At 42.3% G+C, this 24524-nt stretch overlaps 3 protein-coding genes across 3 annotated transcripts in view; 1 reads left to right on the top strand and 2 right to left on the bottom strand.

Moving 5' to 3' along the window:
- Positions 1 to 22533, bottom strand: part of TMA16 (translation machinery associated 16 homolog) — a 64278-nt gene extending 41745 nt beyond the window's left edge. The window contains 4 exon segments of the mRNA XM_086746565.1: positions 11820 to 12143; positions 13470 to 13538; positions 18388 to 18489; positions 22372 to 22533. Coding sequence (XP_086602691.1) covers positions 11820 to 12143; positions 13470 to 13538; positions 18388 to 18489; positions 22372 to 22533 — 657 coding nt within the window.
- On the bottom strand, positions 3732 to 11941 carry NPY5R (neuropeptide Y receptor Y5). The gene is made up of 2 exons (XM_086746886.1): positions 11820 to 11941; positions 3732 to 5525 (listed from the first exon to the last, which is right to left on the bottom strand). Exon 2 carries the CDS (start codon positions 5514 to 5516, stop codon positions 4188 to 4190), a length of 1329 nt encoding a protein of 442 aa, XP_086603012.1. The 5' UTR covers positions 5517 to 5525; positions 11820 to 11941; the 3' UTR covers positions 3732 to 4187.
- Positions 22534 to 22558: 25 nt separating the features above from the next.
- Positions 22559 to 23884, top strand: NPY1R (neuropeptide Y receptor Y1). The gene is made up of 2 exons (XM_010117247.2): positions 22559 to 23305; positions 23426 to 23884. Exons 1-2 carry the CDS (start codon positions 22559 to 22561, stop codon positions 23882 to 23884), a joined length of 1206 nt encoding a protein of 401 aa, XP_010115549.2.
- The last annotated feature ends 640 nt before the right edge of the window (positions 23885 to 24524 follow it).

Genomic DNA, 24524 nt, shown 5'->3' with positions numbered 1-24524 from the left:
TAGAGATATTGGGACTACTGTGAGAAAACTATTGATTTTTATTTTCAAAAATGAAAAGATAGTTGGCAGACTCCTGTGGATTATAGAAGTGGTTTTTTAATCTGTTAATAATCTTTAAGTAGGGAAGTTTTCCATGCCACCTGTCCAATACTTCTCAAAAGGAGAGCAAGAGCCTATCTCAGCATGACTGGGAGCAGACACTTTTCTTCCTGACTCTGCTTCTCTTCTTGGGTCTCACACATCTTCATATCAGTGGATGGTAGGTTTTTTTCCACTTTCCTCAGGTGTTCACACTGCTGAGAATAAAACATTTTGTCACAAGAGCTTCCAGGCTTCAGGATGAGGGCTATGTGACTGGAAAGGTTGCAACCAACAGCAAATACGGGAGCAATGTGTTTTATCTCTCCTGCTGTGTCCCTGCTGCCTGCTCTCCCATGCCCACATCCCTACCCAGGGCTGGCTGGCTGTCCCCCACCAGCCACCAGGCATCTGCCTGGGACGCGGTGCTCCTGGCTGCCCCATCACAGCCAGGGACTCTACACTCTACTCTGGACCTATGGGAGCCATAGGCATCTGTCTCAGCCACTGTTGCCACAGCACTGTGGAGAACCACAGAGGCGCCAACCTTTTCCCCACAACCTAAATAAATATACTCCAGTGTTAGCCCACACTGAGCTCCTGGCATCCTTGGCCCCGCTGGCCTGGCTGGCTCAGGAGTGATCTGGCCACGCCAGCACTTTGTAATGGGCATCTGTTTCTTCTCCGCTGAAAGAGGAGGGACAAAGGGCAGCTATTAACAACATTTAATCTTTGACATTTACAAAAAGTCAATTTTGGCCATGATATTATTTTGTAGAACTGAAAAAAAAAAACATTTATTTTCCTCATATGAGTCAAGTCATAAGAGTTTTAACATTCATCACACACAAAGACTAGCTGTCTGAGAGGGCTTTTTTTCAGTCTTTTTTTTGTTATTAATAGAGAAGGATTCCAATCCTTCATTCTTCTAACTCCAATGGATAGATGGCTCTGCAACTGACATTTCCTGATTAAATTTAGCAGATGCTATCAAAACAAAACTTCTACCATCCTCATTATTTAGATTTTTAGTTAAAAAAGGAATTGACCCATAGTAGTTTAGCTGACCTAAGGACTTGATTAAATGTGCTATTTGAAAATCCATTTTAATGTGCTTTGTTTCCTAGCAAGTGTACATATCTGTATCTGTATCTGTACATAGACCTGTATACATATGAGAATGATACAATGTCATTGGATATTGTGGAGAGACACATCTTCCCAAGACATATTGGCATACATAATGGAGACAAAATCACACTGCTAGTCACTCTTGTACATAAAGCCTGTAGGAGCATCTGCTGCAGTTCTAACTAGATGAGGCCTACTCAACAAGCATGAGGTGGAGGGGTCCTTGTGTTTTGATTTTTTTTTTTCCCCCAATGTTCTCAACTGGGAAAACATTAAATGGATGGTTCAGTTGTTTCCTCTCCCACTAGCAGAAGTTACTCTTTTGGGAACTGGCTTCTGCCTGATTTTGCTTCCTACTGCTTCTGTCTGCTTCTGATGTATTCCTTGTTGATACTGAGACCAAGTTATACTGGCTGGTGAAGGAAGGCGGAAAAGTTATTTTATTTTTATTCAACATTTCAGAGGAAAGACAGTGATATTTTTGAGACGTCAAATTATAATAGTGATGATTGCTGTATAGATAAACAGAAAATACACATTTTCCTGCCACTGATCATCTTAAAAAAGAGAAGATGACAGATTTAGATGGCAAGGGACTAAAGGAGTTCACTAGCTGTTTCGATTTAATTCTCTATTGCCACATTGCAATTTGTTGTGCTTTGATCTGTGTAAAGAGTTGGGAGCACAGCTATTGACTCCACCCAGGATAACGGATAGGACTCATATAAAATCAGCAGTGTAGGGACTCATCTTTGTGCACGTCAAAGGAGGAAGGCCTCATTCAAGTCCAAGCATGACTCTGTGTGTCATATACAGTGAAAGTGAGTACAATTTCATCTGAAAAGAGTAATTAGTAAATAAACAGTTATTTTATATTTAAATAACAATCTTAAGTGTAGGAGTTAAAATTCTGGAGCTGAAATTCTGAAAATATATAGAGAAAGATAGGATTAGAAAATAAATAACAAGTAGGAAGGAAGATAACAGGAAATTAAAAAAAAAAATCTAGAAGGAATATTTCGAGCTGAAACAAAGTAACTGCTTTTTTATCCTCTTACAGTGTTTGGTTACATCACATGGTATAAATGGTTAAATGATATATTGCAATGACATTAAAATATGTAGACATAAATAGGGAATAAATTGCTGTAACTTCTGTATAACTATATCATTGTGTTCTGGCTGTGGATTTAGTTAATTTTTCCCTAAGTTTATCTACCGAGATTAGCCATAAATAATTTTAAATTAAAATATTTAAAACTTTTTAAAAGCTATTTAAAAATATTTTTTCCAGTATTCTGGAATACCATTTCCAATGGTATTCTGTACCATTTGTACTCTATAAAATGACATACTGTAGGTTTTTAGGAGATAATAATCTGCTAAATGCAATAGTCAGTGTCCAGGAAGAAACTATTAAATGTTTTCACCAGCAAAAACAAAGAACTAGACTTCAGGGAAATACCTTAATGATAGAAGCAAAGATATTACCAACTGGTATGTAATAAACGAAGCAGATGATAGCTTGGGGAGAAAAGGTCTTGGAATTGTGATATTGTGATAAAAATACTTTGACAATTCCTCAAAATAAAAGAACTGCTTTCACTTTTAAAGGCTAACTAGAAAGGAGGTACCTCAAGGCAAAAAATGCATGATGATCATTCATATCCACCCATTTATAAAAATAATAACTTTATTTCTTGGCCTAGAAAGGCTATGTTAAAACGCCTATTGGATTAGAAGTCTTAGCGGAGAAAAGGAAATAATCACCAGCTAGACCTAGGGAGAGGTTTTACAGCTTAAAACTCAGGGCAGAGGCTTTGTGCATTTTACTGAATCCTGAAGGTGGAGGTGAGTTACTAAGTTAAAGTAGACCAAGGGGGGAAAAAGAAAAAAATATATATGCCCTTTTCATTTGTGCTATGAAGTGTAATATGACTTCCTTAGGGAAGATTTAAATGTAAAAGAAAAAGTACTAGCCTGGCTAAAAAGGAAAAAGGAGAGAGGGGAAAGAGATGTGGAAAGCAGAGTGTGTGTGTGTGTGTGTGCGTGCGCGTGCAGGCACACATGCACATGTTTACATGAAAGCTGTTGCAGCTCTCCAAAGCAACTAGGTTACCTGTAATGAAGTGTAGTAAGCTCTTGCTTTTTAGTAAAGGAAAAGAAAAAAATCCTGCTATCTTTCAGTTTTCTTCTTCTTTCCATTCTCACTTAAGTAATGAAGGCTTACTCCGATCAGAAGCATGTTACGTGTTCAGGGGAGCCACCATGGTATGAAGAAAGGCATAAATATAGGCTCAAAAATTACTTAAAATGACAAGCCAGAGTAAAAATTGGCTAAGGAAATCAGAGATAGGTTATACTGGGTAAACACAGTGAGATGGAAACAACCTAGAAAAGAAAAACTACCCACAAACCCATTCCAGGGAGTAGGGCAATCTGGGAAGCAGCAGCAAAGCAACTTGCAAAGATATTGCAAAGTATGAGTCAAAGAGCTATGGAAAAATATTTTTCTAATCTCGTCCAGAAACAGATGTTTAATTATCTCAGAAAAGAGTTGAAGTTGGCAGTGAAATAGTCTCAACAATAGTTATTTAGTAAATGGTAGGTATTTTATTACAGTTTTATGACAGTTAATACTGATATGTCCAAGTAGTCTTACATTTATTACTCATTATATATTCTGTTTCATTCCAAAGTACAGATTGTCAATATTTCAGGTAATGAAAATGTTATTCTGGTTTTGTACACTGGGCATGATTTCCTATGTGTAACAGATCGGAGAGTATTATAGTATATGTATATATTTCCATGCAAGAAATACATGCAGCCATAGAACTATCCATTCGCACGAAATGCTACTAAGCACTACCAAGTCAAACTAACTAAACTAAACTAATTTAGCTTTTACAGCTATACACGTCAGTAGACTTGAAAGCCAACCTCGTTTGTTTTCTTTTACCTTGAGGCGCATAAAATCATGGTATTTGGTAGCATGGAATAAGGGACATTAAATCGGCTTTTATGCTGTTGTTAAGGAACCCGTAGAGGATGGGATTCAAGCAGCAGGACGTCATACCCAGTAAATGGCATATGCAATACACTAATTTAAAATGTCTGTTAGAAATGAGAGTGGCATTAAAATCCGTCACAATGTGGAAAAGGTGAAGAGGCATCCAGCTGAAACCAAAAACTAGGATTAGCACTGTCAGTCTGCAAAAAACTCTCCTAGATCTTGTCTTAATTCTGATGATGGATTGGGATACCGTAATCATGTCCTGGATCTCTGTATTTTCTTCTGGTTTCATCTCAAAACAGATAGGTATCCCAGGGATGAATTTACTGGAGGAAGAGAGCTGGCTTTTTTCTGTGCCAGAGGTTTCTGGGAGGTCTCTGGAATGAGTATCCTGATGGTGCCTTGACACAGCTGGCATTACACTTGACGTCTTTCTACTGTATCTTCTGTGGTGCTTTCTGCCAAAGGTGCAGCTCCACGTGGAGCTGGAGGGCTGCATCTGCGTACCGGTGCTCTTAGAGGGATGAAGTGTTAGGTTTATCATCTCCTTTTCTTCAAACTTGTTTTCCTTGTTTGACAGTCTGGAAGCTATGCTCCTGCAGACGCTGGTGTGACTAGCGGTTAAACACACCAGCGGCAATATATACTGCATGAACAATAAGGCTATCGTAAAGGCTATTCTGTAGGAATCGGAAGGCCATGACTCAATACACAAGAGCCTGTTCTCCAGTGCCTCTAAATTCACAGTTTTGCTGAGGTCCACAATTCTGTGGAAAACTGGCAGAGGGGAGCAAATGGCAAAGCCAAAGGCCCAAATGGTCACTATTAAGAAATAGCCTTGTTTTGCTGTTAAATTGCTAGAAAGGGGATATTTTATCATACGGTACCTGACAGCAGCAATAGATATTAACATTAAAGTCGAAACTAGAACGGATGCGCACTGGAGGAAGGGCATTACATGGCACATGACAGTGCCAAACATCCATTGGTCAAGCAGGACAGATGTCAGTGTGAAAGGTGAACAAAACAGCACAACTAAGATGTCAGAAAAGGCCAAGTTACTGATAAGAATGTTTATTATTGTTTTCTGCTTTCGCTTTAGTAGAGCTGTTAGTATAAGCAGATTTCCCATAAAGCCAGCCAGACTTATAAGTGTGTACAGCCCAATAAGAAAGTACTGTATGTCATCAACACTACTCTTATAATCTTCCCAGGCAGAAAAATTCTTTGTAGTAGCAGAGATGTTCTTGGTAGGTGTCCTGTTGTTACAGTCTTTGAATCCTAAATCCATTTTGCAGTCCTGCTTAGAATGAGAAAGGCATTAATGAGCATGAAGAAAGGATGACACTGGTGTTAATCAGAATGTAACGGAATATAAATTTACCTTGTATCACCTTAATGCAAATAAATTAACAGTGGTGTTATTCTACTGTGAGGCGGATCCTGCACAACTTCAGGTCAACACAAATTAGTTTTGTAGGTGGCGTTCAGCACACCAAGGCCTCCTACTTGGCTGCTCGCATGGGACGATGACTATTTAAGGTTCTCCATTATGAAGCTGGCTTTTAACTATGCTTTGCTAGAGACCATATTGTCAGCCTTTCCATGAGGGGGCAGGTAGCTACAAAAGCGAGTCGGTGAGATTACTCATGTGAATAACAGCTCATTGATATGAGTAAGGAAATTACAATCACCATCTGGGTATGTGCCTAATCATTACAAGACAGCAAATTAAATTATAATGAGAGCACCTGAAAATATATGATGTTTTGACATATGCTAACAACTGCAGTAGTGTTCCTTACTTTGCTAGTAGAAAACTGACACAAAATAGGTGACAGCTTTCAAAAAGGATCACTTTATGAGGAGATCCACTGTCAGTGATCTAAGATGGAATTCCTAATGTGGTGCATATACAAACCATCTTCTACTAAGTGTTGAACATATTTTAACTGTTGCTCAAGCAGAAAGGAAAACTGCCTACAAAACATCCAAAGTAATTGGATGTAATACAAAGAGAACAGTGTTAACTGGAAGCAAACTCAACACAGCCATTTGAAAATTCAGAGAACTGCTAATTATTCAGTGCAGAAACACCTAACATTAAAACCTAGCTCAGCACAAAGTTATTCTGCCTACAGAGTCTTCATTTTAGAAGAAACAGAAAGACAAGAGAATTCAGTTTAAACTCCAGTTTACCTTAAACATCTGCATGTACTACAGTTTCAAAGTCAAAATTTCCCAGAGTGACAATGTTCTCTACAAAACTGCTTGATGTTCAGAAATCTTAGGCAAGATAAAACAAAAAGATCTAAACAAACCCAAAACATACATAAATTTAGTAGAAGGCTAAACCTGTCAACTGAAAACAGCAGGGCTCTTCAAGAATGTAGTTATCCTCAGTCAGCTGTGTCGTGCCGACTTCTTCAAAGTGAAATAATATTATTTGGCTTCCTCTACACGTGCAGGGGTGCTCCTTCCCTCACATTACATGTGCATTCCTACTGTCGAGTGCCAAAGGGAAGCTCGAACCATAAAACACCCTCAGAGTACTCACTGACAGTGTGTTGTGATGGGAAAGTCCCTCATGTAAGTTAGAAATAGTAATTAAAAAAAAAAAGAAGTAAGATATTGCAAGTTTTTCTGTCTCACAAGTAATGTGTTGGGAAGAGGTGAAAAGAACTAAGCCCTGCCAGCTTCTTGCAATGTTCAGTTAAAGTGCTTTTTAATAGCTAAAATAGAAGTACGTATTGGATAAGTTAATTTAGATAATCTAAATACGATAATTGTGTGCATACGAGCAGGGTGGCAAATTATTTTTGTTCAATTTTTCGCAGTCTCTAATGACGTGGCGGAAAACTGCATAACAGACGAACAACATTCTCTGAGACTACCCCTGCCTCTAGACTGACTTTAAAGGAGCAGACTGGAGAGTCTGTAAGTGATCCAGTCTCCCTATTCCTGTGTTGATACTATGAGAAGTTTTAATTTTGATGGCCTTCTCTTTACATTACTATTAGTTAAAGAAGTAAATAGTTTTTTACTTAATTTTTCTGAGTTAATTTATCTAAGTTGCTAGTAGGCATCTGAAAACAGTATGATCTGCAGACTACAGTGACTTCCAGAATCAGCTGAAATTTCTTTCTGTTCTCTAAATGTGACTCAACATAATTTTTGTCTGAGAAAACCACAGCAGGGCTCTGCCCTGGATAAAATACATTCTTCTACCTCAGGCTTATGGAATTATGTCCCTGTTATGTCATACCTGTGTCATTTTTTTTACCTTTCTTCAGAGGAGTGATGGGTTTTGCTATGACTGATACTTTCGTGTATTTTGGTGTGTGCACGCATCTGTAACCTGGAGACTTTTTTGATTCATGAAAGCCATTTCAACTGTACGTTGCATTTCAATATGAAGTATTATCTGCCTAATACTTTCAGGGTGAACGTTCCATTATCTTTGCACTATCACATTCATCTTAGCTGAGAAATGTGCAGGAAAAATCCTTGCATATAATCGAGGATTTAATAATGAAAAAGCCATTAGTGTAATTCTGGACAATTTTCTTTTTTCTTGGACACCTCCCTTTTCCAGTTTATATCTTGCACACATTAAGAAGCAATATGGGTTAAGCATCCCATTGACTGATAGCAGGTTTGATAGCAATCAGGAGTTATTTGAGAAAGGGAAATGAAACTTTACTCAAGAGCTAGACCTGGCCATATCTTAGTTACTAACCAAACAGTCATCAGCTGAGAATAAGAAGATTAATAAGAAAGAGGGAAGGAAATCCAGTAACATCCTGAGATTAAAAAAAAAAACAAAAAAAAACCCAGAAACTCTTAAAATGCTCTCAAAGTGATGATGACTCTGAAGGAAGGAGTTTTTAATTTGTTATCTGTGCCTATATATGTAACTCTTTGCCAAGAAGGATTATTCTGTATATTCTTCTATTTTAACTGATACTAGGTTGAAGGACTAACCTGTAAAGGAGAAACAAACTGCAGGTGTCATTTCTCTCTCGGAAACCTGAAGATTAGGCTTGTTTTTAAAGTATCTACAGATATTTTCAGTAACTGTTAAATTCCCACACATAGTCATGTCTGTCCGAAGGTCACACTGAGTAGTGACAATAGATGCCAATGCTTAAGTTATAACAGCAGCTATGTATGTGTGAAATTTTTGTTGATCTGTGTACCAAAACTGCAGCTTCCTCTCTAGACTTTTTGGAGATATTTGTTGTCATCAAAAAGGTTGATCATAGGCTATAGGTTCATCAGTGCATGGAGAAAAAACAGGCATCCCTACTGGTAGAAAAGGCTCTCTACCGAGTTAGTCCATTCCATTTCAATTATGTGCTAAAACCTGAAGAGAAATATGTGTATTTTCATTCACTTTTGCTTAGTTCTGATCAATGGATTCTATGAAAATAATTTAAAAAATCTGGTGGTGTCGCTGTTATTTCTTACTGTCACTTTCAGCTTTGGGTGACTAAAAGTGAAAAGAAAGAGGCTTTCAAGTCAAGTGCACCATAATTATTTTCTTTTCTAGAAATTTATATTCCATACAGGTAATGTTACGACTAGAGCCAAGGAACAAAATTTGATGTGTTGTTATACTGGAATATGCTTATTAAATTAATGTTTACTGAGTTCCTATTAAAAATTTAATTGAAAGATTGTTGTCAGGTTCTGTGGATTTCTACACCTTCATGTAAAGCTCTTGCAGTTTGGCTTTAGCATATCGTGTTTTTAATAGAATTCTTTAAAAATAAGAAGTGATTATGCTGGTTTTGCTGAACTAGACGTATTTTGTCAAGACACGTCAGTACTGAAGAAGCTTATCAGGAGTGCCTCCGAAGTCCAGTGCTGGCTCTCAGCTCCATCCCCGCTGTGCTGTGGTCGCCTTCTGCCTTGGGTGAGACCTGAGCAGGAGCCATGACCCCTATCACACGTCCTGATTTCCATGAGGAAGGAGCACTGGAAAAAGCCACAGCATGCTCTGGCCAGGCCCTGGCTGGACACTCGGGGCACCACAGGAGTCCGCAGTGCACTGCAGCCATTTCTGCAGCATCTCCCTATAGTCACAGTTTCAGAAGCTCTCTGAGCTTCCTCTCCTGCTCAAAAGGAACCAGTTGCTCCCTCAGCTTGAGTGCCACTGCCAGTAAAGATGCAAACAAAACTGTACCTCCCATATTGTAGATTTTCAGTCCCCAAACTCATATTAGCATACCGCTGGTTTCACAGGGCTGTGTGCACTTATTGGCATTTATCTTCCTGCTTTGTTCTAACAGCTGCTTCTATGTTTGCGGATTCGCTCACTTTCCCTCTGTCAGTTCGTCAATCCCAGTGCAGCATGTGGCCGTAGCTTTCAGGGAAATGAAGATTCCTGAAAATCCCACTGTAGGAAATAGAATTAAGTAATATAGCCTCTTTTGAAAACTTTCTCCTTGTATTTGAAGTGTATTTCTAAACTGAATGCATGACAGTGCCAGGCTGCTCTTGTGATCTTTTTCAAGATCAAATTTAATAAATCTGAATGTACCTGATGGAGATTTTCTAGCTTTCTGCTCCAAAAGTTGGATCACTTTCATCTCCTACATAAATCAGTCAAGCAAATGAGGTGCCCCTTCTGTATTCCTGGTCTGGGTACACTCCCTGAAACTGTGCTCAGCTACAGCACGAGCTCACACCCTGTGAGATTTAAGTGGCTTGCTTAGGTCTCCTTTAGTTTCGACGGGATGCTTGAGACAGGAGGCTAAGCTGCACAACACAGGGGAGACTGCAGCTTCATGGCAGAACCCAGGGTGGATGTTAATATTTACTGTAACAATCAAATGAATGCAGTTAACCTTAACTACAAGGAGTATTTGTGGTTAACTTTTACAGTAAAATGTATTTTATGACAGTCAATGTACCATGATCTTGAGAGATTTCAAGTAACACGTCATTAAATCACATTCATCTGTGATAGACCTCAGTGTGGCTCTCTGAATGCTGTAATTTATTTTCACCAAAATTGTGCTTCCGAGGAGTTTTCAGTTGCAGTTGATCTAAGGCCTGAGGGTGACAAGAACTTAACCCATTATTCAGGTTTAACTGAGTTAGAGGTACCACATAACCTAAAGTATGCTAGGTTAATATGTTTAAAATCTTATATTTCTTATTATTCCACTTAAAGCTATTATTTAAAGTACAAAACCCATAAATCATAATTTAGGAGAGTGAATAGGCTAGATATTTGTCTTTCTCTACATATTTAAAGGGGAATTTTCAAGAACACGAAAGTCTGGCAGGCAACCACCCTCCTCTGAAGGCAATTGTTCTGTCAGAAAATCTTCCTTCTATTAGATGAGATACTTATATTAAGGTTTATTCATGGATAAGAGCTTGAATCCTACAATATTAATATCTGTTAAGCTGGTGCCTGTATAGCAGTCAGTTCAGTCTGTGTAACAGTGTCTACACAGGACAATTCATCTTTACAGCTATGAACAATTTCCAGTCCTAGGAGACCTTTTTCTACTTTAAAAACAAAAGCAGATACACAGAGGAAGCAAAATGCGAAAAGTCCCTAAGAAATACAGCCTTTCTGCTCCCATAATACTGGAACGGTATCAGGGCTGTATAGAAAATAAAATCAGAGAGAGTCTTTTAACTTCTGTGCAGCTGTAAAGGGTTAATACGACAGGCTGGAACTGCCCGACCACCTAAGTGTAAGGACAGCACTGAGCTATGTTGTTGCTACTTGAGAAACGATGCCCTCACGTCGTTAAAAACTGAGATAAAAAAAATTGAAACCACTGAAGAGCCGCATTCACAACACAAGATAAAGATGAAATGCTGCTGCTTCAAATGTTCTTGTTCATTACGTGCAATAGCAAAAACTAGCCTGAGAACCTGGGAGAATTCAAAAGACTGAGATTACTTCAAGAGACTAGAAAAACGGATATTCGTGAACGTTAATGGTATGGCTCTTTATCTGCCTAACTACAAGAAGGATTGCAACATTATCCTGGAAAACAAGAATACGGCTTCCCAAAATAAGCGAAATCCAACTAATGAGATTATTGCTCCAGCTTCAAGGAAATGTTATGCAATGTGATGGAGCATTTTTTGGTCAGAACAGAAAACTTGAAATGCACGACTACAATTTATGCCAGGGAGCGGAGCAGCTCCCGGCTTGCAGTGGAAAAAAAACCCAACAAAAACCAAACACAGCTTCCCAAAAGACCCCAAATGGGAAAACTGTTATTTTTGCCCTTCTGCGCCTGGCTGGGGCATCACTTGGCATCGTGCGCCCCGCACCGCCCTGCGCTCGAAAGCCCGCACCCCACTCCCGCCGCCCCAGCCACCAGCCCCGGGGCGGGACGGGACGGGACGGGAGGGGACGGGGCCGGCCTTCGCCGGGGCCGCGGGAGCCAAACACCCCCACTCCTTTCCGCGGCTGAACCAAACCCCCACGATTTCCGCGCAACCTTGAGCCTCGCTCAACCTTGCGCAGCCGCCCCGGAGGAGGGGGGAAGTGGGGGGCTGACCCCTCAGCGGCCGCGGGGCTCCCTGCACGGCGGCTCCGCGCCCCGCGGAGCGTTACCTGCGCGTGTCTCCCGCGGCTGCGGGCGCCTTCGGGGTTGGGCGGCGGTGCGGAGGCGGAAAGGGCGGCGGTGCGGAGCGCGGGTGCGGAGCGCGGGTGCGGAGCGCGGGGCGAGGCGGGAAGCCCCGGGAGGCACTCACCGCTCCGGCCTGGGCCGCGGAGGGGGAACCGCGGCGCCCCGGGAGCGGCGGGAGCCGCGCATCCCCGGGGCTGCCTGGCCGCGCATCTTAGGCGGGAGCGCCAGGGCTCGCCTGCGGCCGAGGGCCGGGCCCCGGGGCGGGACGCGGCGGGTGCCGGTACCGGTACCGGCCGCCGTGCCCGCTGCTGTCCCAGCCGGGGCCGGAGCCGGCGTGCGGACGCATGTCAGGAGGCTGCTCCGTGCGGTGCCTGGAGGCCGTTATTTGAGCGTCGCACGGTGTGACAATTAAGAGTTTCCATGGAAATCCAGGGAGACGGTAAACAAACCCCGCGCTGGCCGGGATTTCAGGGCCGGGCTGGGTTTCTCACACGCGTTTCGGGAGGCGGCATTTCGCGGGGGTGAAGGGGGCTGCACGCCGCGGGGCATCGGGAGCGGAGCGCGGAGCCAAGCGAGGGCAGAGCCCCGGCCCCAGCGCCCTCTGCTTCCCCTCGCACTCCCAGGAGCGGAGCTTTGGTGGCATTCACCCACGCTGCCCGAACACCCTGTAGTTGTTACCGTTATTTTAGAAGAGGTGGGAGGTGGCGGATTTCCCCCCAAATCGTTTTCTTTTCTGAGTTGAGCAACTCAGTTCTTATAGAGGCGAATATCTGAAGGGCGGTTTTAATTTTCTCCAGGCCGTGAGTGGGAAGCCAGGGTATTTTTTTTTTTTTAAGTGAGCAATACTTTAAAGCATAAAAATTATTGGGTATGTCATGGCACATAGCATGAAAAGACAAATTCTGCTGTTCTCACCAGCTGCTGTCTTCTAGCACGAGAAGAGTCATTGATCATAGCCCAATTACAGGGCTACCGGAGAACTGAGTGACGTGCCGGTCTCTGGGAGCACAAGTGGCAGAATCTGACACGAAAATGTAATGACTTCTCCATTTACCAAGGCACTCCTCCAACAGTTGATATTAGCATGGCGCTGCGGAAAGGCTGTCAGTGTAATTAGCCCGTGAAAGACTGCAACGCAAAGACGAAACAGCTGGATCAGCTGTATTGTGAAATAACTTTAAAAGTCCCGTTAGGTTCCTGATTTAATTTAGGTTAAATAAGACTCATTTTGGGGTAAGTGGTCAAGGAAAAATTAACCTTGATCTTCACCGGATGAGCTCAGGATGGTGAGGAAAACTGCATCCCATCTTCTTTCACTCGCTTCTGCATTATTCACCACCCACTGCTGGTGAATCACTGCATGTGCAAGTGGAGCACAGGGAGCTGCCAGGTGGAAGTGACGTGCCAATCCATCTCATCATTTTAAGACAGCTCTCTTGTTAGTCACAAAGGAGAAGAAAATTAATCCTTTTTTTGGGCTCAGAAGCTGTTCTTATAATTTTTGACCATCTTCCCACCTAACACTGATGGCTTTGAAGCTTTTCACACAAATACTTGACCTGAAGATAGAAACCCGCTCTGGTTCTAACTTGCGATGAGGGTGATTAAGACCATCTTCCAGGGCAGCGATTTACCTGAATATCCTGTGTTCCAGGGGAGCTTCTCACATTGCTGGCCACACTGCTTGAAGTGGCGGTTCCTTCCTGGAAAGAGGGAAGTTTTAGAGACACTGTATGTTTCTATGAAAACTTCTAGCTACAGCAGACTGACATCTTAAAAAAAAAACCCCAAATTTGCTGGCAGAGCCCACATATGGGAAATTATGGTTTCTTGCCTTGCACAGCTATGATTTCTGTGGGATGCCATTGTACCTTCGTAAACTTACAAACAGCCTGCCTTCATGTTGACCCTTTCTAAGGTTAGCAGTCATCTACTACATTGTCCCAAACAGCCTCCAGAAATTACATGTTTCTTAGCAAGAGCAGTCAGTAAGACAAGTGTTTCTTTCTCAAAGCAATTTTCTCTAAGAACAAAATGTCAGACTTGTTTTGTTGTCTTGTTTCCAGAGAGTTCATCAACCAGTAATGTACTGACAGGTGTGGGTTTGTTTGGGTTTCTGCCCCCCGCATAAATAACCCCAGATTTCTCTCAGCTGTATTTACACAATTCATCCCTGATACTTGCGCAGATCAGAGGCAATTACTATGCCAACCATTATAATTTTTTTCCTTTTCACTGTTTGTGTACCTTTGTGTTGCCAGTAATACTACTGAATAATAAAACAGGTGATCTAGAGATAGGAAAGTTACTGACATTAGAGGTACCTAATGTCAGTAACTTTCCTATCTCTAGATCACCTATTTTAGGTGATTTATTTTTTTAGAGGTATCTAATGTCAGGACTGACAACAGATAATCGTGCAAATTCCCTAGAAACCAGCCTCCGTAGGGTTGTTGAAACCATGGAGGAGTCCTTGAGGAAGTAAGAGATGGTAATGATGAAAGATACCTGTTCTGGAGCAGCTGGAGAAGAAAAATGATGCATTGGAGAGAGAAGGCTGGGATTCCTGAGTCAGAAGAGCACAACAGAAAATACAAGAGAGAACTCTGTGGTCATAAGAATACAAATTAATGTTGGCATGTTTCTTAACACATTCTCTGATGTGTCTTTCTTTTGGGAGTATCATCGCTATATCTTTGAAAATGTAGCCTCTAAAAGCTAACTGGGAGAGACATGAAGACTCAAAGCTCCAACTGAAGTTGGTGAGAACTGATGAATGCCATGAAAAATCAAGGTCTAAGCCACCAAACATCCAAATTCCACAGCATGTGGTCAGTTGCCCTGAGGCAAAGCTTGCTATGAATAAAAATCAAATGTTATTGTAAAGTCTGCTACCAACGGAGCACCTATCCATGGGCAAGACAGTCTAAAATGGTAGGACATAGCTACTACAGAGGTTGAGGCCTTTTGTGGGATACATATAAAGCATTTCTGTTGGTCAGGATTTTTCACACACATCAACCCAACTGTTCACCCCCAACAAAAATAATATTAAAATACTACTGCAAAATACTATTAAAAATACCGCTAATGTCTGACTTCTGCAGATGTATTTTTGGCCCACCCCTTCCACAGATTCTTACCTCACATAAAGCAGCTGGGTATGAAGACAGCAAGCCTTGGACTACTAAAAAGGTTGAGATGTCTTTGTGATGAAAGTCAGGACATCTGACAGTTAGGTAATAAAATACTTCCAAGGGTGAGCATGTAGTTGATCATTTTTGCTGCCTAGCATGTGTCATCACATTTGTTGGCTGGTGTTAGACACATTGACTATTAATGCCCATTCTGGATGATCACACTGAAGCACAGGGCCTATTTTTGCTTCATCGGAAGCCAGATGAGAGCTTGTGTACGTGAGTTTGAACTCTGAATGGACAGAGTGGGGTGGCCGTAGCAGAAACCACTTAACTATTTCAGCTGAGTGGACGTAATTTAGGGTTAGACTCTTGAGCAGTCTTTAAGTAACATTGCACATGATCAGGAGAGTTTTACACTGGTTAGCTTGGCTATACTGTTGAAAGTGGAACTGCAGCAGCCGGACTCTCAGCAGAGATTAACCACATAATTATTCAGGCAGCTTCATTGGGTTTGTGGCATTAGCAGTCAAATGAAGTGTTATGTTTGGTGTCAGTTGCAGTCATTGCAGAATAAACATGCTCTTAGCCAAACAGAGAATTTGCTGCTATTCTCATTGTACTCAACAGCAAAACGCCTATTTACTCTGCTGATGACAGACTGTTGCCCCAAGGAGCACGAGTTCCCTTATCTGTGAATAGCGTAAAGGAAATGCAAGTATTTAAATGGTACTGATGTTCATTACTAGACAATAAAAACAATAAAAATAAAGTTTTAAAAAAAAGCCTTCAGAGAGCATTTCCATTCATTTCCATAGTGGTGACTTCAGTTTTATATACTGTAGAAACCACAAATGATTCTCCTGGTATTCTTTCACTCGGTGGATTTCAGGTTTTACAGAGGGATTGCATTGCCTGAACACATGAGAATACATTGTACTGAAAGTGACAGCCTCATTTTATGATGTCTTTTCTTTTCCATTTTTGAGAGTCACAGAGAGAATTTTAATGGGTTGATCTCTTGGCGTATTTTTTCCATGTGTTTCTTAAAAACATCTTGTTTCCTTCTCAGTGCTTTTGCTTCAAAGAATTTCTGTATTCTTTTACTCAAGCTGTTCTGTTTCCTCAGTTGAGATACTTAGTTCTGTTTATTGTACTTATTCTCTTTTTGCAATGTCATGCCTTCACACAAATAAACATACTCACACAAACAAACACAGTCTTCCAGTCCAGTGTGCCTTTGATGCACTGAAAAAAATGACTCCCTGGAAAAGGATAATCTTTAACACAATTACTATCTTGCTACTCCAGTGTTCTTGTGACCTGACAGTGGTCATCAATAGATTAAGAGTTACTGAGGAAGCATTTGACATCTTTGTGAGCTTGGTGCTTCAGCTCGAGACGCTCAGTTTGGTGTTGAGACTGGAGATGCACAGAATACCTAGGAACTGCTAAAGCCTGGGTTTCCTGCAGAACATACCTGACGCTATCCGGCATTTACTGCACAATACGCATTTTATATAGCTATAATGGAAAGAGTCTGAAAAGAGCCTGTCTCCATTTATTCAAGTGATTATTTATTAGTGTGTTTTAGTGCTCGCATATATGTGAAGTTCTTCAGAGACAATTGATACAGCTCCAACAGATTCAGTCATCTGAGGCGAGCACACAACAGTATGGCAGCGCAGGAAGCTTGTAGTAAGATTCAGGTTATGGTACATGTGTGTGTATATGTACACACACACATATGTATAGCATATATGTTTGATATTTGATGCCATCACTGTGAGTTAAAGTCACTTAGTGATGCATAGATCTATCTTCAGTCTCTTATAGGCAATTACTATATTTTCAAAGTATAAAAGAAGTATTGTGAGTCATATTTTGCCTGTGTTTATACAATGTTTGAAATTCTTGTATATACTAACTGTTGAAATGTTAAGTATTATGAATCGCTTCATTTACTGCTGAAATGGACATCCTCATGACTAATGACAAAATGGAGCAAAAGATGATCATACCTGTCCAAAACTTTGGAAATTTCTGTGGCAGAAACAATGGCATTTCTCTATTTGGACTTTGCTAGGGTACCAAATTAAGGTTAACCCATTAAAAATAGAGTAGGATGGTGAAAAGCAAAGCCAAAACTAACAACTCCTCCCCCACTTCTCCCAGGCTCAACCTCACTCCTTCCTCCTGACACTTCTACACTCCCACTCCCCTGGGTGGCTCAGGGGGACAGGAAACAAAGATTGCAGTCAGTTCATCACACGTTGTCTCTGCTGCTTCTCATGCTGCACCTCTGCTCCAGCGCAGAGTTCCTCCCATGGGATACAGTCCTTCATGAACTGCTCTGAAGAGGGTCCTTCCCATAGGCTGCAGTTCTTCAAGAGCTGCTCCAGCATGGGTCCTTTCCACAGGGCGCAGTCCTTCAGGAACAGACTGGTCCAGTGCGAGTCCCCCACAAGTTGTAGTTCCTGCTGGAAAACCTGCTCCTATGTGAGCTCCTCTCCACGGACCACAGCAGGGATACCTGCTCCACCATAGTTCTCACCACTGGCTGCAGGGGGATCTGGCTGTAGTGCCTGGAGCACCTCCTCCCTCTCCTTCTTCACTGACCTTGGTGTCTGCAGAGCTGGTTATCTCAGATTTGTCTCACCCCTCTCTCTCACAACTGGTACCCTTTCTTAAATGTTATTACAGAGGCACCACCAGCATCACTAATGAGCTCAGCTTTGGCTAGCGGTGGGTCCAGTTTGGAGTTGGCTGAAAATGGCTCTGTCCAACATGGGAGCAGCTCCTGGTGTCTTCTAACAGAAGCCACCCTGCAGCCCTTCCATTACCAAAACCTTGTAAGGTAAACCCAAGCCTCTTATTCTGAACTGGTCTTAAAAATGTATCTCTGCTCTGGATACCTGTTGGCAGGGTACTACAATCCTGTGTTATAACAGCCGTCTTGCCTATATGGGTAAGAGCATACAGGGAAGCAGTGGGACCATCCTGCCATAGAAAAAGGCTTTTCCCCTGCCTAGCAATACATCTATTGCCCTTAAAAATCTCTGTATTGGACATGAATTCTTTTTTTTTTTTTTTTTTTTTTTTGTAACGTGAACGGATCATTCCACATCCATAGCAATGGGAGTCCTCTGTTCTACATGTCATAGAGTGTCACTGTTGCAGACAGGAATGTGCTTTTTCTGAGATCTTCAGCTTAGATCTCTGCCCGAGTGTATTCACCTTTGCTCTGCTCAGATGAAGACTGGTGCATGTTAATGACCCACGTATGACTAAAGTTCTGCAGAGGCATTATATATAGCCTGCACTTACCTTCTGCCTGCTGCTGTTAAAATGTCAGCAGTGCCACAGCTACTGGTTTATAGCAACCTTGAGGTACGCCTGCACTTTCCTTTCTCACATTGAGAACTGCAGTTACAATGCAGTTGAGCCGAGCTCCTGCAAATATAGCGTAAATATCAACCTCAGTGCTGGGTTCTGAAACCTTCTCTTGAGACTTGTTCTGCAAAAAAAAAAAATCATAATTATTTATTATGCACAATTAATTTTTTAACTATGATTAACATGGTTCCTCACTTGAGAGTTACCCGTGACCTAACAGTGTTGACATATGAGTGTGTCTGAAGGTAAGAATGTAAAAGCATGTAATGTCTTACACTTGAAAAATTAATCTGGAGCCTTGGAAGGGTTAGGGCACTTCTGTTTTCCAGGAAATCCAAACTCCTAATACAGACTGCAGGTTTTGTCAGGGCATTTGCAAAGTGCCGCTTTGTACAAGTAACTTCCCTTGGAGTTCCAAACTCACTGGTTTTTATGCCCATTGAAGTAGATCTTCTGCAGCAGTGCTTTTTGTGAGAGAGCAAGGTATTTCAGGATCATGAAACGAGCAAACGGAAAATGAAATTTTCCATTTTTCTTTTTATGAATTTGTTCAGTAAACAGTAAACTCTCCTCCTATAGCTGGTAGTAGTGTGCAGAGCTACTCATGCTAGTTGCACTAAAAAAAAAAAAAAAAAAAGTCTGGTTGCTGGATACTGGAGTTTTCAAAAGAAGCAGAAGAGCTGGCCAAGGCAACAGCCACCACCTTTCCAGCTCTGCATCTCCCTATGGAGATTTGTTCTTTATTTTCAGGGGTCTGTTTTCCTTCTGGCTCCCTGGAACATCACACTGCTCTGTACAAACCTGCAGAAATGCCTTTCTTTTTCCACGGGTCATACAGGATGGCGAGCCACTTGCTGGGATGAATCAGAAAAATACCCACAAGGGCCACAGTGACAGCTGTATTTTCTTGCGATTTGACACTTTACTGATTTAATTTACTTTAAAAATAGTTTCTTACTGCCTCTAGCTGAAAAAAATAGCAAGAACAGCAATTTGTCAATTCTTATTAATCCTGTCACCACTCTCCTTGATAAATATGGACCAGAAGCTAGTTGTACTGGTCTAAAAAGCCAAATCTGAACTTTGTAACTTGCTCCTTATATTTGAAAATGCCTCCTCGTCCACTTTCCAAGAATGCTGCTTTCCATCTTTAGTTTGGCCACGAGATGGCAATGAGTTGCAGACAAAATGCTGAAACAGCCAGACAGTGATTTGAAACTGGCTCCCTTCCTGAGCTTTTCCCTTCGCTTTACTCCCTCCTCTTTGTTTCAATATTTAAGTGCTTTTATTTTGGAATTACTAGGCAACCCACCCCCAGATGTGTGATTTAAAGGCGATGTGCTTGCAGTGAGATTTTCGGGATCTGCTCAGTGGAGCACCATTATGTGATGCTGGGATAAGGTGGAGTTCGGCTTTAAGGGGGAGTCTCCAACCTTCCTCACCAATCTTTAGGATCTCAGCTGGAGGAATACCAGAGGATCCTTCCCTACTCCTTCTTCTCCCTCCAGCCTCCTGAGCCAGCGCCTGAGCACATCAAAGACGGGCAGAGCAGTTGCAAGGTGAGTTTCCCCTGCGGTTGCTTTCCCATGACTGTGGGTGGTTGTGTGCCCATTCGGCTGATGTTTGCTTGCTCTCAGGTGCAGATGGCAAAATCCCAGGGGGGAGTCAGACTTGCGAGTGGCTAGGTGAACCATCAGCTTGGGCTGACAGCGTTTTGTGTTTCCTTTTGAAGAGCTCCGATAGTTTTACAGTGTATTTCCAGTCACCTTGCAGCGCGTTATTTCACCCTTTCTGTCTGTTGGTGCTAAACTTTTGACCTAAATCCTCCTGGAAAGTCGGAAGGGTATGTCTGGTGGGGGAGAGCGTGCAATCACCTGGAGGGGTCTGCAGAGCTGTGGGCTCTCCTCACTCCATGCCAGCACCCAGGATGGGGACGGATCTCCCTCCTGGCTTGGGAGCTGGTGGGGTAGGGGACAGGGAGCAGTGCAGCTGCCCAGGACATCCCCTCCTGATGTCTGGTCCATTTTGGAGAGGTGGGCACTGGCCAGCAGTGCTGTGTTTCTGAGCTGGTTCCCAGCTCTGGTCTGAGGTTGCATCTCTGCTATGGGGAGAAGCGAGGGAAGAAGGAGCAGTGGCATTTTCTAGTTCTGAGTTTAATATTTAATAAAAAAGCAAAAGCAGAGCTTGGCTAAGGGAAAATAAAAACCAAGTGCCTAAAACCTAGGCCACTGCATTGCTGGGTGCAGTTTGGTCCCAGCTGGTGAGAAAACCTGCCCAGTTCTCTTCTTGCAGGATGCAGCTCCTTGCCCACTCTGCTCCTGCCATCATCCCATCAAGTCCCAAGGGTGGACTGCCCACCTCGTGCTGTGTGAGTGACAGCGGAGATTATGATTAAATCCAGACATTGCTTTTCGGGATGGAAATTGAGGAGTCCTGACTCTGCATCACTCGCATGCTTGCCCTTTGGGTAAAGCACCCATTTCTGGCTCTAGCTGAAGCGATAGTTCAAGAGCCCTTTGGGGGTGGGAGGCTCTTTACTGGACCCTAAACCAGACTATGTGGACTAGGGAGACCTGATAAATTTAGTTAGCAGAGGCAGCAAGTCTGAGAGATAATGCCCAGGTGCATGCCTAGCTAGCTTGAAAATCAGAGTAGCCAAACCTCAGGCAGAGATGCTTTTCTCCAAAGTCACTGACATTAACTTTGACATTAAAATGTCACTCAGAGCCAAGCGACATCACCTGTCATGGTTTCATTTAGCCACGCAGTGATTATAAAGAGCCAGCAGAGCCAGCTGAGGTGAGCTTGTGATGGGGGGGGAGAAGACACACCTTTTGCTGACCCTCAGAAGGAGCTGGAGCTGCAATCCCAGCCCTCACACGCTGGCTTTGTCCCAACGAGGAGGCAGCCCCAGCTCTGGTCCCCAGCACGTGGCTGGTTAAAAGGGTGTCTGCCACCAGTAACAGACAAAGACAATTCTGCCTCAGAGATTTAGGTGGCACCGAGATTTATACTGAATATAATTTAAGACCAAAATCTCACCCATTCAGGGTAACTTTTAATGAAGTACATTTTAGTGGGCAATGTTTTTAGAGCTTTTCTGGTAAATGCCATATGGAGCCACGTTTGAAACTCACTTGTGTGAATTTTAAGTGGCATTACTTTCACTACCATAACCTCAGGTTAAGTGAGCAATAAATTTAGCTCATGGGAGAGTGGGCAGAGGGAAAATTCCAGATTCAGGGTGGCTAAGGGAAGTTAACTCACTAATGGTGAGCTGGAGTAAAGGTGTGTCAGATTATTTGATTTCTTTCTTTTCCTTTCTTTTTTTTTTTTCTTTTTCTTTTTTTTCCTCCTGAACACATATGCCTGAGCTTCTCTGATTTTAAAATCTGGGGCCTTGCAAAAGGGTGATTATTTAGGAATGCCTATTCGTGTTGCAGGGGTAAAGAAATTTTCTGCAGTGTTTTAATTTTTGTTTTGTTCTTTCTTTGCTGCACAGCCCTGCTAGCTGAGATTAAGATGTTCAGAGTTCCTGATGTGCCTTTGACTCAGTGCCAGTGCTCCTGTGGGCACTTGGCCGCTCAACATCAAGTGTATTTATTAGGTAAAAAAGAATGCAGTGATTTTGGGCGTAATTTTTCTGCCCCTTACATTAGTCAGATGGGTTTTCTCTCCCCTTATGTGATGGCTGGATGTAATTCCAATGAGATTAGCTTGAGAAAGCAGACCTTTGCAGGTTAAACTTGTAAAAAGGAGATGTAAAACATCAAGTATGCTTGTGGAAGGCTGAAACTGCTTCTCAGCTCGTTATTCCATGTAACCTGTGCTGGCAGGAAAGGGCTGGGAAGGGATTGTGCTTCTCGCTTACAGACCTGCCTTTTGATCCTGCCTTCTGCCTTTCTTCCCCCGGACTCCAGCCCCTGCTCCCACCTTGTATCAGACGCCGTCACTGCCGTGCTCCCGTGGGGCTTTCCCCAGCTACAAGGTGGGTGATTCTCACCTGTGGAAGAGCAACGTGGGGTGGGCGTGGGGGTTCCTGGAGTGGGCAATGTCCCCCGAGGGTGACAGGCCCTGCTCCTTCCCTTCTCCCCAGGTGGTGTGAGGGAGATGCAGCACCAAGGAGCAGGCTTGGCTGAGGGTCTCCTGACAGGCTGATGGGCATGTTTTGAACTCCGTGAGATATTTGGATGAAAGCGACAGCAGCTGTGAACATCATACAGAGAGTGGGAAACAACATGAACACTTCGGTTCTCACCTCCCTAGGAAATATTTCTGGCCACTTGAATTTTTCAGAGAAGAACTCACAGATTTTGCAGTTTGAGGATGAGGATTGCCATGTGCCTTTGGCCATGGTCTTCACTTTGGCCTTGGCTTATGGAACTGTTATAATTCTGGGAGTCTCTGGAAATCTGGCCTTGATTGTCATTATTCTAAAACAAAAGGAGATGCGCAATGTTACCAACATCCTTATTGTCAACCTGTCCTTTTCTGATCTTCTGGTGACCATCATGTGTCTCCCCTTTACCTTTGTGTATACTTTAATGGACCACTGGATTTTTGGGGAGGCTATGTGCAAATTGAATCCTTTTGTGCAATGTGCCTCAATTACCGTCTCGGTCTTTTCTTTAGTCCTCATTGCAATTGAACGCCATCAGCTGATCATCAATCCCCGAGGCTGGAGGCCAAACAACAGACATGCCTACCTGGGGATTGCTGCCATATGGATTTTAGCCACAGCTTCCTCTTTGCCGTTCCTGGTCTACCATGTGTTAACAGATGAACCCTTCAGAAACATAACATTTGATGAATATAAAGACAAATATGTGTGTTTGGACCTCTTCCCCTTGGACACTGCCAGGCTTTCTTATACCACTACTCTTTTGGTGATTCAATACTTTGGACCGCTTTGTTTTATATTTATTTGCTACTTAAAGGTAAGAGAGCATCCCCTTGTGATATGTACTTCTTTCTGTCTGATGTTTGTTTATCCTTGCAAAGATAATGGTTATAGTTTAAATTATCCCACGTGTTTCTCTTTGTTGAATTTCCTGCAGATATACATACGATTAAAAAAAAGGAACAACATGATGGACAAGATGAGAGACAATAAGTACAGATCCTCTGAAACCAAAAGGATCAACATCATGCTGATCTCAATAGTGGTTGCATTTGCAGTTTGCTGGCTGCCTCTCACCATCTTCAATATCGTGTTTGATTGGAATCACGAAATTCTGCCTGTCGCTACCTGCAGCCACAATCTTTTGTTCCTGATTTGCCACCTCACTGCCATGATCTCTACCTGTGTGAACCCCATCTTCTACGGGTTTCTCAACAAGAACTTCCAAAGGGACTTGCAGTTTTTGTTTCATTTTTGTCATTTCCGCTCCCGTGAGGAGGATTATGAGACTATAGCCATGTCCACCATGCACACAGATGTTTCAAAAACCTCTCTAAAACAGGCAAGCCCAGTCGCATTTAAAAAAATAAATAGTGATGATGATGACAAAATATAAGGAAGTAATAAAAATTCTACACCAAACTGCTGGAAGTGTGATCACAGGTGAAACATGTCCAAGGACAAGCACAATTACATAACAAGTACAAAATGGGTAATGTTTTTCTTCTTTTTTCCAAGGAACTTTGATTGTTGTCACTTTGAAATTATACACTGTGCATTTTTGCCCCTTTTACTGCTTTCATGTTCGCAGCAGTTATATCTGAATCTTATTACAAGGCATAGTCAGACTTGCTACTACCTATGGTTTTCATCAGCTGTCCTTTGTTCTGTTTTCTTTGTACAGTTACGCGCTTTAGCACAAAGATTTACTTATTGATTTTTTTTTTCAAATAAGTAGTTTTCAGGAGTGTCCATCTAAGACCATTAGAAACAATATGAACTGCAGGGAGGCTGTCACTACAGTGGACACCCGTCCCAGCATAGAACTAGGACATTGAAGAGTTGTTCTTTTTTTTTTTTTTCCTTTTTTTTTTTTAATCTGGCTTTTGATTGATGTTAAAATCCTGTAAAATCAATGTAGGCATACAGAAAATGATTCTGTAAAACCTGTAGAATATGTTAAATGGAGGCATGCACTTGTCTCATTCATAGAGGCGATTCAGGCTCAAATCACTTAGGTTCAAAGACAGGATTAA

This window comes from Chlamydotis macqueenii, chromosome 4 (assembly GCF_036417535.1).
Source record: "Chlamydotis macqueenii isolate bChlMac1 chromosome 4, bChlMac1.mat, whole genome shotgun sequence".
Lineage (NCBI taxonomy): Eukaryota > Metazoa > Chordata > Aves > Otidiformes > Otididae > Chlamydotis > Chlamydotis macqueenii.
This window is presented reverse-complemented; position numbering and strand designations above follow the sequence as displayed.